Below are 19,053 nucleotides of genomic sequence, written 5' to 3' on the forward strand. Positions count from 1 at the left end.
TTTATCTTATATTTTTAACCCCTATAGAAGAGGTGCTTTATATAAATTATGTATGAAAGGTGGGAGGAGTGATACAAAAGTAGGTAAATAAGTAGGTCTATTTATACATTTGTACACTTATTTTCTGTACTTTATATGTACTAAATAGTATTAAAAACATAGTTTATAGCACACATAATCTACGTACAGTACATAAAGGACACCCCAAAATGTAGGCCATATACGAGTACAAATACACATAAATGAGGCTTACTACATGTTTTTTCTGGACTAAAATAAAGAAAATGTTCATTTTAAATCATAAAATATGCTATTTTATTATTTAAATTAACATAAAAATAATCCAGGGAGTTGATTTTGCTAGCCCCTTTTCATAATTTTGAAGGAGTAAGCCATGATTCTATGGAATTCTCTGGTATACTCCCTTTCACTTTTATACATTTGGATCAATAATAGTAGGACTAAATAGAATAATTTAGACTTATAAATGTATTTGTTTGTGGATAATCCATAATAAAGGTGGAAATTATTCATCTGAACTTAGTTTGGGGTGTGTGAGATGGGCTTGATGCGTTTAAAGATAAGCCAGAAATCTACGTAAAAAATAAATTTATATAATTATACAGTTAATAAAGCATTCATTTTAATGCTTATAGGAAAATTATCACAATTAAATATGGTAATTATCTATACAAACTGGATAAAAATGAAGTTTAATCATGGATCTGCGTGACGTTTAGTAAACAATTCGACAGATTTCTGAGCTTAAATCTCATATTTATGATGATTCCACAGGCCTATAAACATGTATAATAAGCATTTAAGCCCGTATATTACTATTAAAGCGCTAAAATGTGTAAATTATCCACGAAAATCGAGGTAAAATATAAGAATTTTGTCAATAAATAATCAAGAATTTTATGATTCTAGCTACCAAAAAAATATATATATATATTTTAAAATAGGTAAATCGCAGATATAAATGTATAAAAATTGGTAAAAATATTTCTAAAAAAAGCAAAATTAATGGATAAAGACATAATAAAATAATGCAAACACCATATAAACAGATAGAAGTTCTCGTGTTTCCATCCCCTTCAAAAAAGGAGAACCATTTTTATTTTTGGCCGCAGCCCATTCCAGAAAATAAATCTCACGTCCTTAAGAAAGTAAAAAAAGGGAACATCTTCGATCTCTTCTATATTTTCTCCTTTAAAAAAATGAATTTTTAAAGGATTAACAGACCTACTAACCAAAGAAAGATGAACTAAAATGCACCTAACACATCTTAAAGATTAAATATTAATAATCGCTTTCTATAGTTGTTAAATTTATAAGGATAGCTCTTTTATTTATTAAGAATATCTTACGTTTATGAAAAAGAACATCATATTTATGAGGGGGGTTATCGCTTATAAGGGAGAGCTTTAAGAAATATCCATTGTTTTTGAAAGAGTGTGAAGAATAACCTGTTGCAAATTTATTTATGAAGGGGTGTATTCCCTCAAAATCCTTTCTTTGGGGTAGAATATTGAAAGAATATCCTTCTAAAGGATAAAAGAGAAAATTTTGGGAAGACGTCTTTTTGTTTTTTGAGGATTTTTACAAGAAATAAGAACGTTCCTCATAAACAAAAAGGATTTTTCCTCGCAAAGAAGACTTTTCAACAAGGATCTTTCTTATAAGCTATCTTCTGCTCGTACATATCCTTTAGTGGTTAAAACTCCTCGTAAACGAAGAGTTATTGTTAACAAATCTTAAATTAATAAATTTTTATCGAATATTATAAATTTTACGCTAAAAAAAATAAAAATCTACAGGTCTAGGAGTATTTTAATTAAGGATAAATCAATTTAAACCCAAGATTAAGCGCCAAAACTTGAAGTAAACAAGGGACATCAAGCTTAATCTTTAAAGGAACGGGAGTTTAATTTTAATATATATTTATATATTTTTAAAATTTATGTTACTTATTATTACTTATATAACAAGTTACAAAGATGTAAAGTGAATTAGATTTATCAGGGGGTTATGTTAAGGGGGATAAATAACTGATGGTATAGGAGCAGTAGAGATGTCGTTAATTACCAGTCATAGCGTAGTACCTAAGAGAGTAAGTATCGAATTGTCTGTGTAAATAGATAGTCTGAAGCGTGTTGGAGTGAGAGGGGGGAGGAGGAAAGGTACAGGTTGACCCCATAGCGGGCAAACATCGTCGGTCATCAGAGGAACCGTTTAATCAGACCATTCCGCCACGCCCTGGAGCGGCGGGCGAGTTTAATTTTCTAAATAACCCAAGGACTCTTAGTCATTTAGTCACGTGATGCTATCCCCCCAGACATGGTAGAGGCTGAGTAAAGTGAGCAAAAATTACCGGGATCCAGCTTGCATTTACGTGATTAATCGGCCGGAGAGTAAAAACTATTTTGTATAAACACTAAATAAATCTCTCTGTTAAGTGTTGGATGGTAAATTTTAAAGAAATTATCTCAAAATCTCTCGTGTTTTAATGTTTCCCCTTTTTAATTTTTATATATAAATATATAAAAATAGCGCTAGAAACTCCCTCCACTTTTCATATTTTAAATCCTTTCTAAGCTTTAAAATTCACTGTAGAAGCACCCTTTTAAAATTAAACTTCATATAATTAATTTCTAAATTCCTAAGGAGCCCTTTAAAGGGCTTAAGAACGTCTTCCTTTCACCCTTTTAAGCTAAGTCTATAAAGGATTCGAAGGGTCATTATAGAAGCTTAAATATCCTTCTATACGTTCCTTATATCTTAACCCTTGACCTTTAAGGGTAATAAAGAACTAATTACCTTATTTGCATGCCCTTAAGGTCTTGATAAAGTTTAACCCTCTTCGAATTAAATTTCGAACATTTTAAGGGTTTAAAACTGTATATTTAAGGCAAATAACGAAGAGATATTAATCACCTTTTAACCACTAAAATGTAGGAGGGCAAAATATAATTAAGCGCCGAAATTTTCACCTTCGGTTGAGGGCCTAACGTTAGTTTCTTTTCTAATGTCACACTCTCACACGTTGCAACAGTTTGATGATATCAGCGCTTTTCTCTAAGGTTGGGTGTGACAATATGGGGTAGGGTGGCCAAATGACGACATTATTCTGCCTGTCACGACAATGGCCAAAATGGCAGATGGCACTTCAATCTGGGTCGTCGCCCACTGATCGGATGTAGTCGTCCACAAAAACCGCCCCTGTCAGCCCTTTTCACCACTCGGATTTATAAATCCTGGATGCAGAAAAAGGGGGTTTCAGCAGCTTTACAGTTGTAAGCGCAAGGGCCTATTAATGAAGGATTGATAAATTACTTTATCTTTGAATAACGTTCCGACTTGTATCACTACATTGGCACCCTTTAATTTACTTCTGTACTTTGGAAACGTATCTACATATGCTGGGCGTGTTATGTACTTTTTAGTAGCTTAACACAGCTTTTTGCTTGTTTTGGGGGACTTCAATTGAATTTTGAAGTGTTTTATTACTTTACAAATCAATTTTTGAAGGTTTTTAAGCACAGTTTAACTCGATTTTACCTCTAAAAGTAAGCAAATAAGTCTCAAGAATTATAACTAACAATTAAGTTCAACTCCCAAGTTAAGAATTTTAACACTAAATTACCATAGAAGAATTAAAAATAAGCATGAAAATACAATAAATTTGTCTCCAAAATACTCCAATTTTAATTTAATTTTAAAATATTATGACTCAATTTGAAACGATTGTTAAGTGAATTTGGTAGCCTGATTTTGTTACGTCGACCCTATCCAAAGTAGTCTTTAATATAAATAGTTACCATAGTTAATGATTAGTATCAACAGTGTGAAACTTAACCGTATACGGCCTTAATGCTCCATTACTGTAGCGCTTTATTGACCATACATTAAGTAGAGGCTGTAATTAAAATCCCAATAAATCTACCTATATACATTATATACATTACGGGTATTTTTTTACATTGATGCAACCGGAGAAGGGCAAGAAGGGGAGGAAAAAAATCCGAAATTAGGAGGAGGTAACGAATGTTTCAGAAACTCGATTCTCTTGTCGGAGTTCCGTTGGCAACCATGACAAAACGAAATCATTTCCTGTCTTCTCCCATTCAGATATGCTCAACTTTTACGCACATATTTCCCGTGAAAATCGCTACAACAACCGCCGAATCGGTCCGTCTGTCAGAAAAAGCGTGACCTTTTTACTTAAATAAGTAATCTAATTCCACCCCTCGGTGTATAAAAAAGTAGTGGAGTCTGTTTAAAAAACACCCCATCATCCAAATTATCACGTGTTTCTTTTATTTTTAAATATATATATAAAAAAGCGCTAGAGTATCGAACATCTCCGTCACTGTTACGAATCGATAGATAAAAACCTTTGCAGTTGCATAACTCGAATACAATTGCTAATAATATTACTCGAGGAAGCAAAGCATTGGTTTTGGGAAGAGAATTTGACTAATGCAGCAGTCAGCCATTACCACTCTGCAACAGAACAGCACAGGTGCATTAACAGGAGTTCTCCCTGATGGACAGCTACTATATTCCTCCGTTACTTCTGCATGGCTGCCTCTATTGACTGGGGGTGTAAGCTTGCACTCATCACGTTCACTTACCAACACGTCAGTCGGGACAGGGTCAGACAGATGGTCAAAGATCCCTCCTCGTAATTACACAAAACAACATTATTAACAATAACCGCATCGACAGGGGGGTTGACAACTCTATCGTTCGTTGTTACCCTTAAAAGTCATAGTTTTAATGATCTTCGCTTAAATTTCTACTCCCCCTCTTTCGTGTTCCTTTAAAATATTAAGTTGATACTCTGCTCTCTTTCCTCTCTCTCACTTGCTCCTCTTCTTCTTGTTGCATTGCTTACTTGATAATGAATTTTATTAAGAAAGTGTTTTTGTAAAATAAACTAATTTACATGAAAATTTGCTTCTCTTAACATTTATTTTTTGTTACTATAAATTAATGTGATTTTTTGTATTTTTTTAAAACACACACACATTAAAATATTACAAATTAAAATCTGTTTTCTTACGTAAATTATCATGTAAATTAAATTTTGCGCTAGATTTATATTTATTTAAGCTTTAAATAACGAGAGAATTTGTATAAATTCTTGCCATTTTTACAGGATTTTAATTTATTTTCCGGTTTCTCTTTAATTTCGCGAGGTTTCCAACTTAGATTTTCGTTCCTTTAAGATATTTTATAGTCTTGCAACTCGGTTAACCGTAATATAAATCTTATAAACTGCACTTATACACTTTTAAACACGATTAAACCTTAATAGTTTCCTTATAGAAACTAATTTATAAAATATCTTTCAACACGAACTTAGAAAAATTCTCCAGATTCAGCATTTAAACTAAGATAACATCGCATAACTTCCACATCAAAGGGAAATCCTGCTAGTCGACAAAATGGCAAACGATCCAGACCACCCTCCGCGAACAAAAACCTTCGTTCTTTCGAGAAAAAATTCCTTTAAATACCCAAAAAAATCCCTCTCATTTCTATACACTTTAAGTGAGAAAATCGTTTATTCTTCTCCATCAAATCAAACTAATTATTGAAGTAATGAATCCTTTATACTGGAAGACAAACAGAACAATGGCATTGTAGGCTCCTTAATCTACAATAAGGAGAAGCTAAGCTCACTTCAAGTGACGTTGATTAGTTGTAATCTGGTAGCAGCAACGTGGACATCCAGGGATTTACTCAACTAACCACTTGATACCCCAACTACTATCCGGAGGCAATTTACACAGTCACCTCTCTACTTTGCTCCTATGCTACCATAAATCCCAGGGTTATCCAAACTCCAGTTGGGAACTGGTCTTCCCTTTTACGAACTACCGAGCCTTAATGACGGATAATCGACTTAAGCTTTCATCAACTACATTGTAGATGGAAGAGGCCCGATATTGGATAGTTTCAGAGGGACCAGTTGATTCGACAAGAGGACGGTCCGGCCTCGTTAATAGAATCACAGTAGTGCACCGACAAACACGTTAAATTATTTATCTCCAACCACTTTGGCATCCGCCACAAGTGATTAGTAGAAACTCAACACTTTCTGAATGAAAAAATCTTACTTTACAGTACGGATTTTGTTACCCTGGATTAATCGGGTCGAAAATATGTTTAAATGGGTTTTTATCGCTTGAATTTTTGTTTAAAAAATCACAAATTTAAAGCGTTTTTTTAATGCCAGAAACCCTCCTTTTCTTAAAGTGATAACGAGGATCTAGAATCCTGCCTCTTACAATCATCATATATAATTGAGATTTAACGCGATTTTCGCGACAAAAATATTATATTTTTCGAATAAACTTGACTGTATATAGTATTTTACATATATTCGAATGTATTTTCGTAAGAATTATCGCTAAAACGTTTGATAAAATATGAAAAAATCAACAACAATAAAGCGCTCTCCTATTTATATAAATTCTTCATAATAAAGCTAAAAATGGAGCACTTCGCTCACAAAAATTCGCTTTTATAAACCCCAAAATGATATTTTCATATCTAAAAAACATACTAGAATGCTTTTTACCCATAAAACATTATAAAAATATTCAAATTTCGAGCCTAGAAAATTACTTTCTAAACCCATATGGAATCGCATCTTAACAGATTTAATATAGGAAAAAAAAAAATCTTTATAATAAAGGAACCCGTCCAAACCCATAAATAGAAAAAACGTCAATAAAAATCTATTTTATGAGAACATAAAAGCCTAAAGGCTCTAGGGAACTTCACTCTGACAGATTCATTCGTAAGGATAAACTAAATGAGGGTACCAAGAGCAGGAGTGATGCTAAGTAGTCACATGTTTTTTTAGAAATCAAAAACAATCTACTCACCTGTTGATAGAACTAACACTTGGAATATTATCTTGGTCACAAATTCCATCAGCTAGTAACCTATCCCTTATTTCCCATGCAAACATTGTGGGGTTCTGTTTCTTATAGTTCGCTATCGCGTCTACAACTTTTGGAGTTGCAACTTTAGGCTTGCTTCCACCAATAACTCCTGGCTTTATAGAGCCTGTTTCGTAGTACCTGGAAAATAATAAAAATAAAAATAAAATTTATCCGCAGTTTTTTTTATTTAAAACCGATTCAAACTGAAAAATTTTTAAGGATTTATTAGAAGGATTTAATCGGTTTTCTTTTCTTTACAAAAATTATCAAAAACTTGAGTCAATAAAAACTTATAAATTGCTATTTTCATCATAATATCAATTTACTTTACGTCAGATTATAATTTTTAATTATTACGTCATTTTAGCCCATTATTACGCAATAATTAAAAATTCTCGCATATCGAGAAATTTACATTTTTACATAACAATTGCATAATTATCACGTAATAATAGAAACCATTCTGATTGGGTAAAAAGTTATTATTACGTCACTTCTATTGTTACGTAATGATAAGAAACGTTTTAATTGGACAGGAATTTTACTATTACATTACTTCTATTATTACGTAATAATAACAAAACTGTTACGCAATAATAAGATTTTTTTGTAATTTTTATTCTACGTCATTCTATTATTACGTAACCATTTACGTAATCATTTGTTATAACGTCATGATTTTAATTATTACGTAGGTACGAATAACAAATAATTCTTTTAAAATAAATTAAAACATTTTAAGAGAATGTTCAGCAGAATAAATAAATTAATTAAATATTTATTAACTATATTAATAAATATATTAAACAGAAATGTCTGTTTATCACGAAAATTTTATTATTACGTAAGAATGGTGTAATTATTACGTAATAACAGAAATATTCTTCTTGATAAACAAGAATTATTCTTGTTGTTACGTCATTTCTATTATTATTAAATATTAAATAAATATATTAAAGAGTAGAAGCAAGTGCCGTATAATTAATTCCGACAACAAACAGTCTTCAGTTTAATACAAATTAAACTAGGACTAAAAATAGCACTTTTTAAGTCACAAGACTTTAAATTATAACATTTTTATAACTATCAAACGCTTAATATTACAATTTAATTATTAAATTACTCTTTGAAAGGTGTTAAAACGTTAAAAATCTTTCATATAAGATGCGCACAAAAGGTATACGAAACGTAGGCCATATTAATTAACAAATGCACTTAAAATTAAATTATTATGAAGTAAACTGTGCGAAACTCTCTTCTTCATCCCTAAAACTTATAAATTTATTTAATTTAATCTCATTGAATTAAGAAAAAAATCACAATTTGGCGTATCGTCACAACGAAGATGAGCACTTCACCGCAGGTCACAAGTGTCGTGCAGTGAAGCCACACTATTGTATTTATAGAAAGAACTCCATTCACAAACACACACATATACACACGCACACATACCGCTCCACATGAAGCGAACCATTCATATTTTTTTCTTCTTTCCTCTACTTTTCTCTGTTGGAATCATATTAGCTCTCCCTCTGTCATAGCAAAGATCCTATCTTTTATTCTAAAAAATTACCCTACTTTTTCCCCTAACTCCACGATAGTCAGATGGTTATCGCGGCGTATTTTATGTCGAGGAGAAACAAAGTCCTACCTTAACTTTAAACAGAACCCCCTTTACCAAAAATAAACCATTTTTAAGTGTTATATTTTAACATCGGTTATAACGAATCCCCTTCCCTTTCAAGCCCCTAAACTGTGGATTTATAAGCAGAGTGTGTGTCCCTAAAATCAATTTTTCTATTTAAAACCTTAAAAGGAAGTTAGAATAGGGTCTAAACACCAAAAAAATTAAACAATGGAGTTATCTATACACAAGTAGAAGGTAGAATTGAAGCGAAGGTCGGCACTGATCAGATCTTCAGCATCCCGAGTCGTTTCTATCCTTTACAACCTCCTATATTAAACTCGAGTGTTATATTTAGAATTAAGGGGGATTGATGACAAATGATGAGTCCTCGTCCGTCCGCCTGTCTTTCCAAACTACACAGGTGTGGGCCACATTACTCATATTTTGTTGATTATGCGGCACTTACTCCCCAATCTAAATATAAATTAAGGAATAGGGTTAATTAGCAAGTCGTGTATCTCGTACAGATCACCTTAACGGTAATTTAACTTTCGATATATGAGTAATTTGCATAAAAATACCCCCCGAATAATTCATAAAACTAAAAAAATAAATAAGTAAAATCAAACAGGGTCGAGAAGCAAGGTGTTTTTTTTAACCAGGCTTTTACAGTTATTATAAGATTCTTTTTTATACATAGAGGGGCCCTTTTCAGTCTCAATTTTAGCTGAATTTACTAGAAATTTATACAAACTGAGGCCTCGAGTAATCATAGAAGAGGCATAAGTATAGAATATCAACAAAGACCTAATTGTATAGCGATAGGTTTTAAGTTTCGAATCCGAAAATAAAATCCAACAGTAAATTTATTATTCAAGCTATTTTTTTTAAATAAAACGTTACCAATTTTTTATTTTATTTTTTATTTATTTTTCTTAAGAATTCCCCTCTTTAGTAATTTTTAAATAGTGACTCACCTGTAAAAAATCTTTGAAATTTCCTTGCCAGGTTCTAAATGGGAAAACTCAATTTTAATTTTTATTTTCTTTGTTTTTTTCCTCAAAAATTAATATTTTTTTGAATTTTCTTCTTATAAACATACACACGTACTTATGTCTTTTTCATTTGTATATATATATATATATATGTTGCTGCATGCATAATCGCTCATTAAAGCTCGTCTCGTTTACGTGACGCACGAATGCGTAACGTGACGTCTTCACGCTCGGTGGATCAAGATCAGCAGTCGACATCTCGCTGAGACAAAGAACAAGGAAGCAAACTGATTCTTCTCCGCCTTTTTTTTATATCTTTACGAAGAGAGGGAGCAAGAAAAAAGGCTCGAAAACCTCACCAACCTCACTAAAGATAGTAAGTTATGTTGCCTAACATAATAACTGCTTAAGATGTCCCTACCAAATTAGGCACTTTGAACTCAGTGTCGGTGGTGTAAAACACACAAAAAAGGTAAGATAAATGGTAAAACATCACTAGAAATATCCCATACTATAAGTAGTACTAATGACCTTTCACCCATCCTTCAGCTCTGTTAGTCTATACAATTACACTCAAGAAATTCAATTTTCACCTTCTCAGTGACATAAATTTGGCTTTTAATTAAGTAAAATTAGAGAAAATTTTTAGAGAATTGTCAAGTAAAATTTGGTAACTGATGCTACTTTACTTCTCTAAAAGTGATGAGGGATGTTGGATGCTTTGCATCCCATATTAAACTTTTGTATAAGAGTGAGATATTATATTTTATTTCGATTTTTAAATTATTTTATTGGAATTTTTTAGGAATTTATAGACTTATAAACCATAAAAATTGTAAAAATTTTCTAAAAATTAATCTTTAAACTCGCTCTAAACAATTGTTTTGTGAGTAACAACAGATTTCACTTTACTCGTGGCAAATTTATAAAATTATTTATTATTAATTTCTAATAAAAATCATAAATATTAAATCTTTAGAATGTTATAAAGTTTTATATATTAATAAATATAAAAAAATTAATGATTAGTTATGGAAAACCTCCATAAATTGTTACTATTGCACGATTGAACAGCAACTGCAAATCCTATAGGAATTGCCTTAATTTTTTCAGGATTTACAGGCTTCTAAATTAAATTTTAAATTGAATTTCACTTCAAAAATTCGAGAAATGTCTAAAAAATAATTTAAACACAATAGAATTTTTTTGGATATATTATTTACTCCAAAAAATACATTTTTTAAGACCCCATCATTCAAGCGCTTCTTTAGACAGAGCATTAAGTTACTATCTAAAAAAACTAATATATATTATATATATATATATTATAAGGTAATTATGTGTATAATTTAACATATATAAGATGATATATTTTTTAGGTGTAAAAAGTGTTTACGTCACTGAATAAATGGCAGAATAAGGGGGGAAGATGAGTTTTGAGAAAGAACCGAGTCGACAGAGAATGTTATCGTTACTTCTGTAACAGATTAGAAGGGAAGTAACAAAGCAAATAATTAATGACGATGTAGTAGAACAAAAGATACGGAAGGCCGGATGTTGACACCTACTATTTATTTCTCAATCAAGATAACACTAGAGTGAATTATCTGCTCGAAAATATCTAATTTACACGTTCTACTCGTGCTGAGTGCCACGCTTCTGCTTATGAAATGTTTAGAAGATTGCACCCGTGATTAATCAACGTTTTGTAGCTTTGTTAATAATCCTTTGTAGCGATCTCCCCTTCAAATTTCTAGTCTTTTCGTGTTAGCCAGTGTGAATTTTAGAGGGTTTTAGGGTTAGAAATAAAATTAAATGCAAGGGGGTGCGTATCTTGAACACTTTAGATGAAATTGAACACATTAAATTTGAACTTTATACACTTTAGGAGAGGGCGACACCTTTATAACCGGTCGAGAAGGCCTACAATTTGATCTTTAAACTTGTACTATACAATAAAAACTACAGGAGAGGGATACAGTTTGAACACCTTTATAACTAGTCTAGAAGGCCTATAGTTTGACTTTTAAACTCGTATTATACAGTAGAAAATACAGAGGGAGACAGTCTGAACATCTTTCTAGCGGGTGTAGAAGGTCTACAATTTGACCTTTAAACTGAGCTATACAGTAGAGGAGATAGTTTGAACGCCTTTATGACTGATCTAGAAAGCCTACATCACAAACTTCAAAGTATGCTGAAGAGGAAGGGCTCAAAATTTGATGTTTTAAAATTTTTAAAGGTGAAAGTTGAGTTATTTAATGATGCAGTAAGTAGTGTGCTACTATCTTAAAGGTTTTGAGCATAATACTATCATAAATTCATAAGAGAGATGGAGAATTTGAGACAAGACTAGATGAGGTCTTAAGGGAGGAGAAGACAATCTTGAACTTAGGAATTTATTAAGAAGAAGATGTTAATGCGACACTAAACTTGAGTATAGATGAGCGTGAAGGATACGTTAAAAGATACGAAAAAAATGCTAATAATGAGGTGTGAAAGGAGTTAAAATTATAAAAAGGGATTTTTAGGTATTAAGGCCTCGTTCAATTACAAGGGCCTGGTTTCATGTAAAGAGAGGCCCAAACTGCACACCATTAAGACGACATCAGATTTGAAAAGGAAGTTGTCGTTGACAACCGTGAAAAATAACGCCGGCCTAGGGGGAGGATGCAGAAAACAGGAGAAGGGCCGGAAGAATTGTAAAGCATAGTTGGAAATTAGCCGTGACTACAAGAAGGAAATATTAGCCACAGCTTCCCACCAGATTTGGATCAACTTTAATCTCTTAGTACCCAACACGGGACCTCCTAATGAATCCGGACAGAAACGTGTGGAGCCCTGTCACCGCTCCACTTCTACCTGACATGTTCGGGTCGGCTAATGGAGATGGCAAAGTAGAAAAATCTATGACACTGACCATCACTACACCAGACCGAATTCACGTGTATGTGTGTGGCTTGGTAAGTAATGGAAGTGAATCTGCACACTCGCACGTGGCCCGCGTCTGGACAGTGTCTTTCACGCGAGAGTCGAATCACGTTCTTGTCAGATGAAATTGGGCTAATTTGCCTGTGTAAGGGCGGGTAGTAATGACCCGGTAATGCACGGTGTGGGATTTTTCTTGATTACAGGCTCCATTCTGCCGACATTTTCAAACAAAGCCACGATGTGTGGCAAGAACACACGCGACTCGGTACTTACCATCCCGACATCATCTTTTTACATTATTGGAGGATGTAGAGAGGTCCTAATGGCCGACTTTGGGCGTGAACCCTGGCACCGAGGACCCTTTTAAACTATGAGATTCCCTCCTACTTCTATGTCAATCATTTCTGTTATCAATTAACCAATCCTAAAAAATAGTCTAGTACGTAGCTTACCCGACTTTTTTAAAAATAAACCCTATAAAATACTAAATCCATAACTTAATATAACTATAACCGCATAACATAGTTACTTATAACCCCATTTATCCGTCCATGTTTATAGCATAGTTTCACGACATTTGGCAATATATAATACGTGATTTGTCGACTTTCTTAATTAATTTTAAAATAAAAAATAGCATAAAATCAATTCCGATGCAAAATTTCCTTTCTTAATTCTTATTTAACACCAATTTTATAGAATAGAAGCCCAAAAAATAGCTTTAAAAATGATTTTCCTTTAGCTCTTACCTTCTTACCTTGAGGCCATTTATTGGGAAGGCAATTTTATTAGTTTTATAAAGGATTTTAATTAAAAATTCCTTTAAATTAACAAAATTTTAAAGTACTAATTAATAATTTAAAAATAAGTTGAACAATTTATAACAGTTTTACGCTATTCGAATAACAATAAATTACACTAGAGTACTCTTAAGAACCTAATGATGTCTTATGAAATTCTCTGTTATAATTATACTTAATACTTGAAACAAGATTTTAACACTTATAACTTCATATTTACACTTAAACCCCCCCCAAAAAACTATAAATTTAGACCTAAAAACGGCTTCATAAAGCTCTAAGGTGAAAATCATAGCTAAGCTTAAGAATTCTATAAAAATTTATGGATTAATAAAGTTATAAGAACCTGTATTATGTCTACAGCTTCTTAAATTCTATAATTAATAATATAGTAGCATCAATGCCACTATAAACTTGCTCAATATTAACGAATAACATTGCAAAGAACATATTTTCTATATAAAAAAAGGAATGTAGCTGCTATTAATACCCCCTATATTGCTATTTTGGTAACATCCCCAACAACCTAATGCTACCTAAGTAATAATTAATTACTAATTACAATTCCTGGAGTGTATAATTACAAAAAGTGATGCCTAATTAAGTGATATACTCATTATTACTTTATTCTATGGGGTATAATTAAGCATACCAGGCCTTTTATTAACTTCTTTAGGCCTCGTATAAGGCCTAATCTTTAGATGAATGCTCTTATAATGCTATCAACATTCAGAGCTTTGTTTAAGTAGTATAATACCCTAGTTTCGTACTAAATTAGAGGTAATATAATCAAATTGTTAACGGTATTCGTAATCATATATATGGACTCCCTGATGCTGTTAAAGCAACAAAAATAGGCTAAAAATTCTTACTTTAGCCTGTATAATGCGTTAGTGTATGTCTAAATGCTCTTTGTTATGGATTTCTTATGCTATTATAGCAACAAAAATAGCTTTGTATGCTACTGTAGATGTCGCTTAAGAGTTATTTACCAGTTACAGTCACGTGTAGACCTCTCTAAAGCTGTTAGAACAATAAAACTGCTACCATAGGTCTAAATAAATTCTGAATGTGTCTTAAGGCTTATTTATTATGTCAAAATTCATGACAACACGTAGAATTTATGCTTTTTTGAGCCAATTCTAAGGCTCTAATCTAATTTTAGAACTGATTTAGATCCGATGAGAGATCTAAGTTGGATTACTATTATTGGATCTGACAAATTAAGGTCGATAAATCCCCTACTCACTAAGATTAGATCTAAATTAGACTGTTATCCTGTTAGAAATGAATAAAGTCGGCTTGTTCACTTTAAGTTCTGCTCTTAGAACTAAAATTAGAACAGGATAAGCCCTGATAATGTAATTCTATACCTAAATTAGTCCAAATCTTTATCAATTTTCTAAATTTTTTAATGGAAAAATCTAAAGTTTTCTTTATGCATCAGTTTTAAAATGTTTCTAACAAATTGTTAGGGCTTACAAACAGACGTACGAGTCGAAAGTTTAATTTAAAGCAAACAATTTGCCATTTAATATCGAGTGGTATATGATATGGTTCTAAATAATTGACATCTTAAGTGGGATATTCAACCTCTTAAAGGCCCTGTAGGGTAGCTTTAGAGAGAGATAACTTTACATAATCCAAGGAGGAAAGGAAGAAATTATTTTAATATTCTCTTAAATATAACTTAGACATAACTTTCCAAGTAACTCTAAAGAGCATTAAGATAGTTACAAGAATCTAACCTAACTTTAGACTTATATCAATAATTAAGATTATAAAGTAGCCAATTTCTACAAAAATATCGGGTATAGCGATAAGTTTAAGTCAATTTCTTTAAAATTAAAGTGTTTAAACCGATAAAATTAATTTAAAAATAGCAAAAATTATTCATAATTTCATTCAAAACATAAACACACACACTACATTCAGCAGTAGTCTAAATATACTTCTCACATCCACCCCTCAATTGAAAAAAAGTAACAGAAACACTTACTTAAATGCTACTAAATTAGCAAAATACTCGATTACTTTACACCTCTAAAACCTCTAATTAAGCCTATTTGTTGGAATTTTAGCTTAAAATTTGGTAAGAGTGGCCCAGTACAAGTTGCCAACACAAACACGCAGAAGAGACTGTTAAGTGGTAACGTGACACTGCATAAACATTCGTCACATGCTATAGTTACAACTACCTGGTACAATATTACCTCCACTCCTACAGAAGAAGGAAGGGTTGCTTTCTACGATGCTATTGTTTCAGATGCTATTTTGGCTACCGTCTGGCTGCTTTGATTCTTCTTCTTCTAACTCTATCCAAAAATTTACTATCGCACGAGTGTTAATGTGACTCCAACTGTTAATTTGTATGTGTTTTCTATGATGCATCTACTGAGTCAAATTAGCTTTCCGGGTCTAAAAATTAGCCCTTTGCAGTGTCTAAATTCGTATTCTCTTAATTTTATATTATACCCTGCAGTTTTAGGGGGCTTTAAAATTGTTCTTGATCTCTCTTAGATTATTCCAGAGTGTGTAAATCTCTCACATGATCTAAGTACTATTTTATAGTTTCTCTGTAGATAAAATGCCAAAATTAGCTTGTTACATCCCTTAAAAATTGCTGTACAACGTGTTTGAACTATGCTTAGATTTTCATCTACAGGAAGGAAAATTCTGGAATTTTAAACAAATTATATAGATTAAGGGCAATTTTCGAGTTGTTGGGTAAAATTTTAGGGATAAATATATGAAATTTTACCTTAATTTATTCTTCAAAACCTTGATGCTATATGCTAACTTATCGGGAGATTTTTTCCTGAAACTCATCAAATAATCTTAATTAAAATAAATTAAGGGAGTAAATTGGGATAAAGGAGAGAAGAATTAATTAAAATCTCATTTGATATTTTACCTCTCAAGAATTGTTGAAGAAGAAAACATAATAATGTATTCAGATCCCTATTTATCAAGACAATCTCTTCAGGAATCCTTTAAATGATCTGAATTAAGAGAGACCAAGGACAATGAAGGAACAATGGCATTGTTTTAGGGATAAAGAGCAATTCTAGGAGACTATAGATTAAGTTAACTTATGGTCTCCTAGAACTCGAATGCACTTAACAACACTCAAGAAACGTTAAACATCTCGAAATTCGATTTGGAGGTGACGATTTAAAGATGAACCTAACTGCCCTTCTATCGCTCAATCATTAGATAGGGTGTCTACTTGATAGTTTTTAGAATGAAGTCAACATATGCGGTATTGTCATGGAAATGCAAACGTTAGCCCCCTTCTGCGGACACGACAAGAGTCTGCACTCAGGAGAACGTTGTTAGCCCCTGACAACTCTCCAATTTATCATTCCACCCCATTCAACGGGTCCATTTTAAAGGGACGGTGACAGAAGGACAGCCGCCATTTTCTTTTCCCAAACGACTCGGTTGGGACCTAAAATTCGAAACCGAAACCCCCAAAATACTCACGTGAAATGAAAAACTATTGTCCCTTTATAATCACGCCTATTAAGGGTCAATTTGCAAGTCTAAAACTGGTAGATCGGTCAGTTCAGATTATACGAGGTTAATTCTATATGGGGGGTTGGATTTACTATAATTGAGCCACCTGTCAACCCCCGAAACCTTCTGTCGCTTTAATTGCAACGCGCAGTTCTTTAGTATGAAATGTTTTAAGTGCTCTCCTCCTACGTTGTTCTCTTTTCCATCCCATATAGAAGTCCTTGTTGAATTAAGAAGCCTGGCAGATGATAACTTCGACAGGCCTATGAGAGGTGCACATTGTACGCATCCTTTATAAAACAGCTGAAGATCTAATTCCCACAATGACAAACCTTATATAGGGTCTTCAGGAAACTTGGATGAAAATCAGTTTTGACTAATTGTAAACTATGCCACCCGATACCACTAGATAAGGTCTTCTTCCCAGAAGCCAACCGTCTCGTACCTCATCACACAGACGTTACATCGAGGTCTGAAGATCAGAATGCAACACTCTACATGCCGCGAATGGCAGAGTAAGCATTCTAAGAATTTCCAAGCTTATGTTAGTTGTCAGAATAATAAAGATCAAATGAGGCATAGAGCAATAAATGTAAAGGCCCTTACAATTCGGAGAATCTTTATAAATAAAAGGGAGAAGAAGAAGAAGAGAAAAAAAATCTTTCTTACCTGCCGAGTATTTTGGAAACGCATCCATGCGAAACCCTTAACTGTCGGCTTATGTCGCAGGGCCTGACACCCTGATGGGCCAACTCTACTATTCTCTGCCTTACTACATCCGGAAGGGGCCTTCCGTTAACGAAGACGCCCCCCAACTGATTCACCCCGCCGTGGCCTGAAAGGAAAATTAAAAATATATGTATGTATACATACATATATATAACATTCTATATTATTTTAAAAAATCCCTAAAATTAGGGAAGGGAGGATAAATTAATTATACAAAAAAACTTTGCCAGTCTCGTTAGTTTTACAGAAACTGTACTTGTACATGTGTTAAGTAACGAGTAACCTTAAAAATACTTGACTTATCCGATACCTTACACCTGTTCCATTGCTAAGTTGTCATATACAGACATTTTGGCAAGTGTCGCGATCTCGAATGCTTAAAATTTTACAGAAACCTCCTTTTTTCCCTCTCCCTTCCCCCGACATCTTGTCAAAAGTCATCAAGTTTATTCTCACCGCGCTGTCACCGTGTATCTTTTCTATCCCATTTAAGCACGTGAAGAGGCCTGGATCATCAGTAAATTTAAGGTAAATTTACGTAAAAAATACATGTATATATATCTATATATCTATTTGTTTAATTTAGTTTTATTAAAACCAGAAACCTTAAGTGTTTAATTATAAGGTTAACAGCATTATATGTATTAATTAAATCGCGCGGGATAAACTGGAGAATTGTTTTGGTCCTGGCACACGGCAACACCCTTAACATCAATGGCTGCTTTCCCGCTTCCCATTTAATCTGTATTTATTGTTGACCATAGCCTTAAATCTTCTACGGGACTTTACTACAGTCACAAGGCTCTTACCTAATGCCCTTAAACTACTGTCAGCTACTTGATACATCTAGAAGCCCTCAATCCCTTTAGGCCTGAATGATCTTTCACCGTAAGCATGTCTAAGCTTTTAAATTCTTAAATATCCCTAAAAATAAGGACCTTAATATGTATTGATCATTATATATCTGTAGAATTATAACCCCTGTAGAGCCTTTTATAGTTATAAAGCCGGTGTCGTGCCCTTAAATTAAGCTGGATTGATTTCAAACGGGAGACCTCACCTTCTAGCATTCATCCCTCGTTGAATATTTATCAAACGTTTATTAATTAATAAACTATACCAAAAACATCCCCTCCCTAAAGATAAGAGGGGTTAACAAACACCTGCACTTATTAACGGGGATAAAAATAGAGGGTTGGAGGTCGCAAACATCCCAATTACTGTTGTGCAACATGGCGGGTCAACACGCACACGACTTTCTTATTTCAATTATCTAATGGCCGACATGTGCACGATACAAAGGAACCGACAGAATGGTACCCTGCCCTTCTATTCCCAAGGGTTGGGGTGGACGGTGCGATAATAAAACAGAATACCTGACCAGGTGAAAGAGCCGCGTGACACGTGTGCCACCGAGATTTTTTTTCCCGATCCCCCCTCACAATTCGAGAATTGTATCTCGGGGGTGATAGATACCACCCTGGCGCTTA

The 19,053-nt window shown here is 33.1% G+C and overlaps 1 protein-coding gene across 3 annotated transcripts in view; it reads right to left on the minus strand.

The window, feature by feature from the left end:
* LOC136977393 (paired box protein Pax-5-like) overlaps positions 1-19,053 on the minus strand; it is a 65,416-nt gene that overhangs the window by 17,009 nt on the left and 29,354 nt on the right. For all 3 annotated transcript variants that reach the window (XM_067272853.1, XM_067272854.1, XM_067272855.1), the window contains exons 3-4: positions 17,504-17,669; positions 6,903-7,100 (exon numbers count right to left, since the gene is read on the minus strand). In XM_067272853.1, the coding sequence (XP_067128954.1) occupies positions 6,903-7,100; positions 17,504-17,669 (364 nt within the window). The remainder of the gene's footprint in view (positions 1-6,902; positions 7,101-17,503; positions 17,670-19,053) is intronic.

Source organism: Centruroides vittatus, unplaced genomic scaffold (genome assembly GCF_030686945.1).
Source record: "Centruroides vittatus isolate TY-2023 unplaced genomic scaffold, ASM3068694v2 contig_458, whole genome shotgun sequence".
Taxonomy (NCBI): domain Eukaryota; kingdom Metazoa; phylum Arthropoda; class Arachnida; order Scorpiones; family Buthidae; genus Centruroides; species Centruroides vittatus.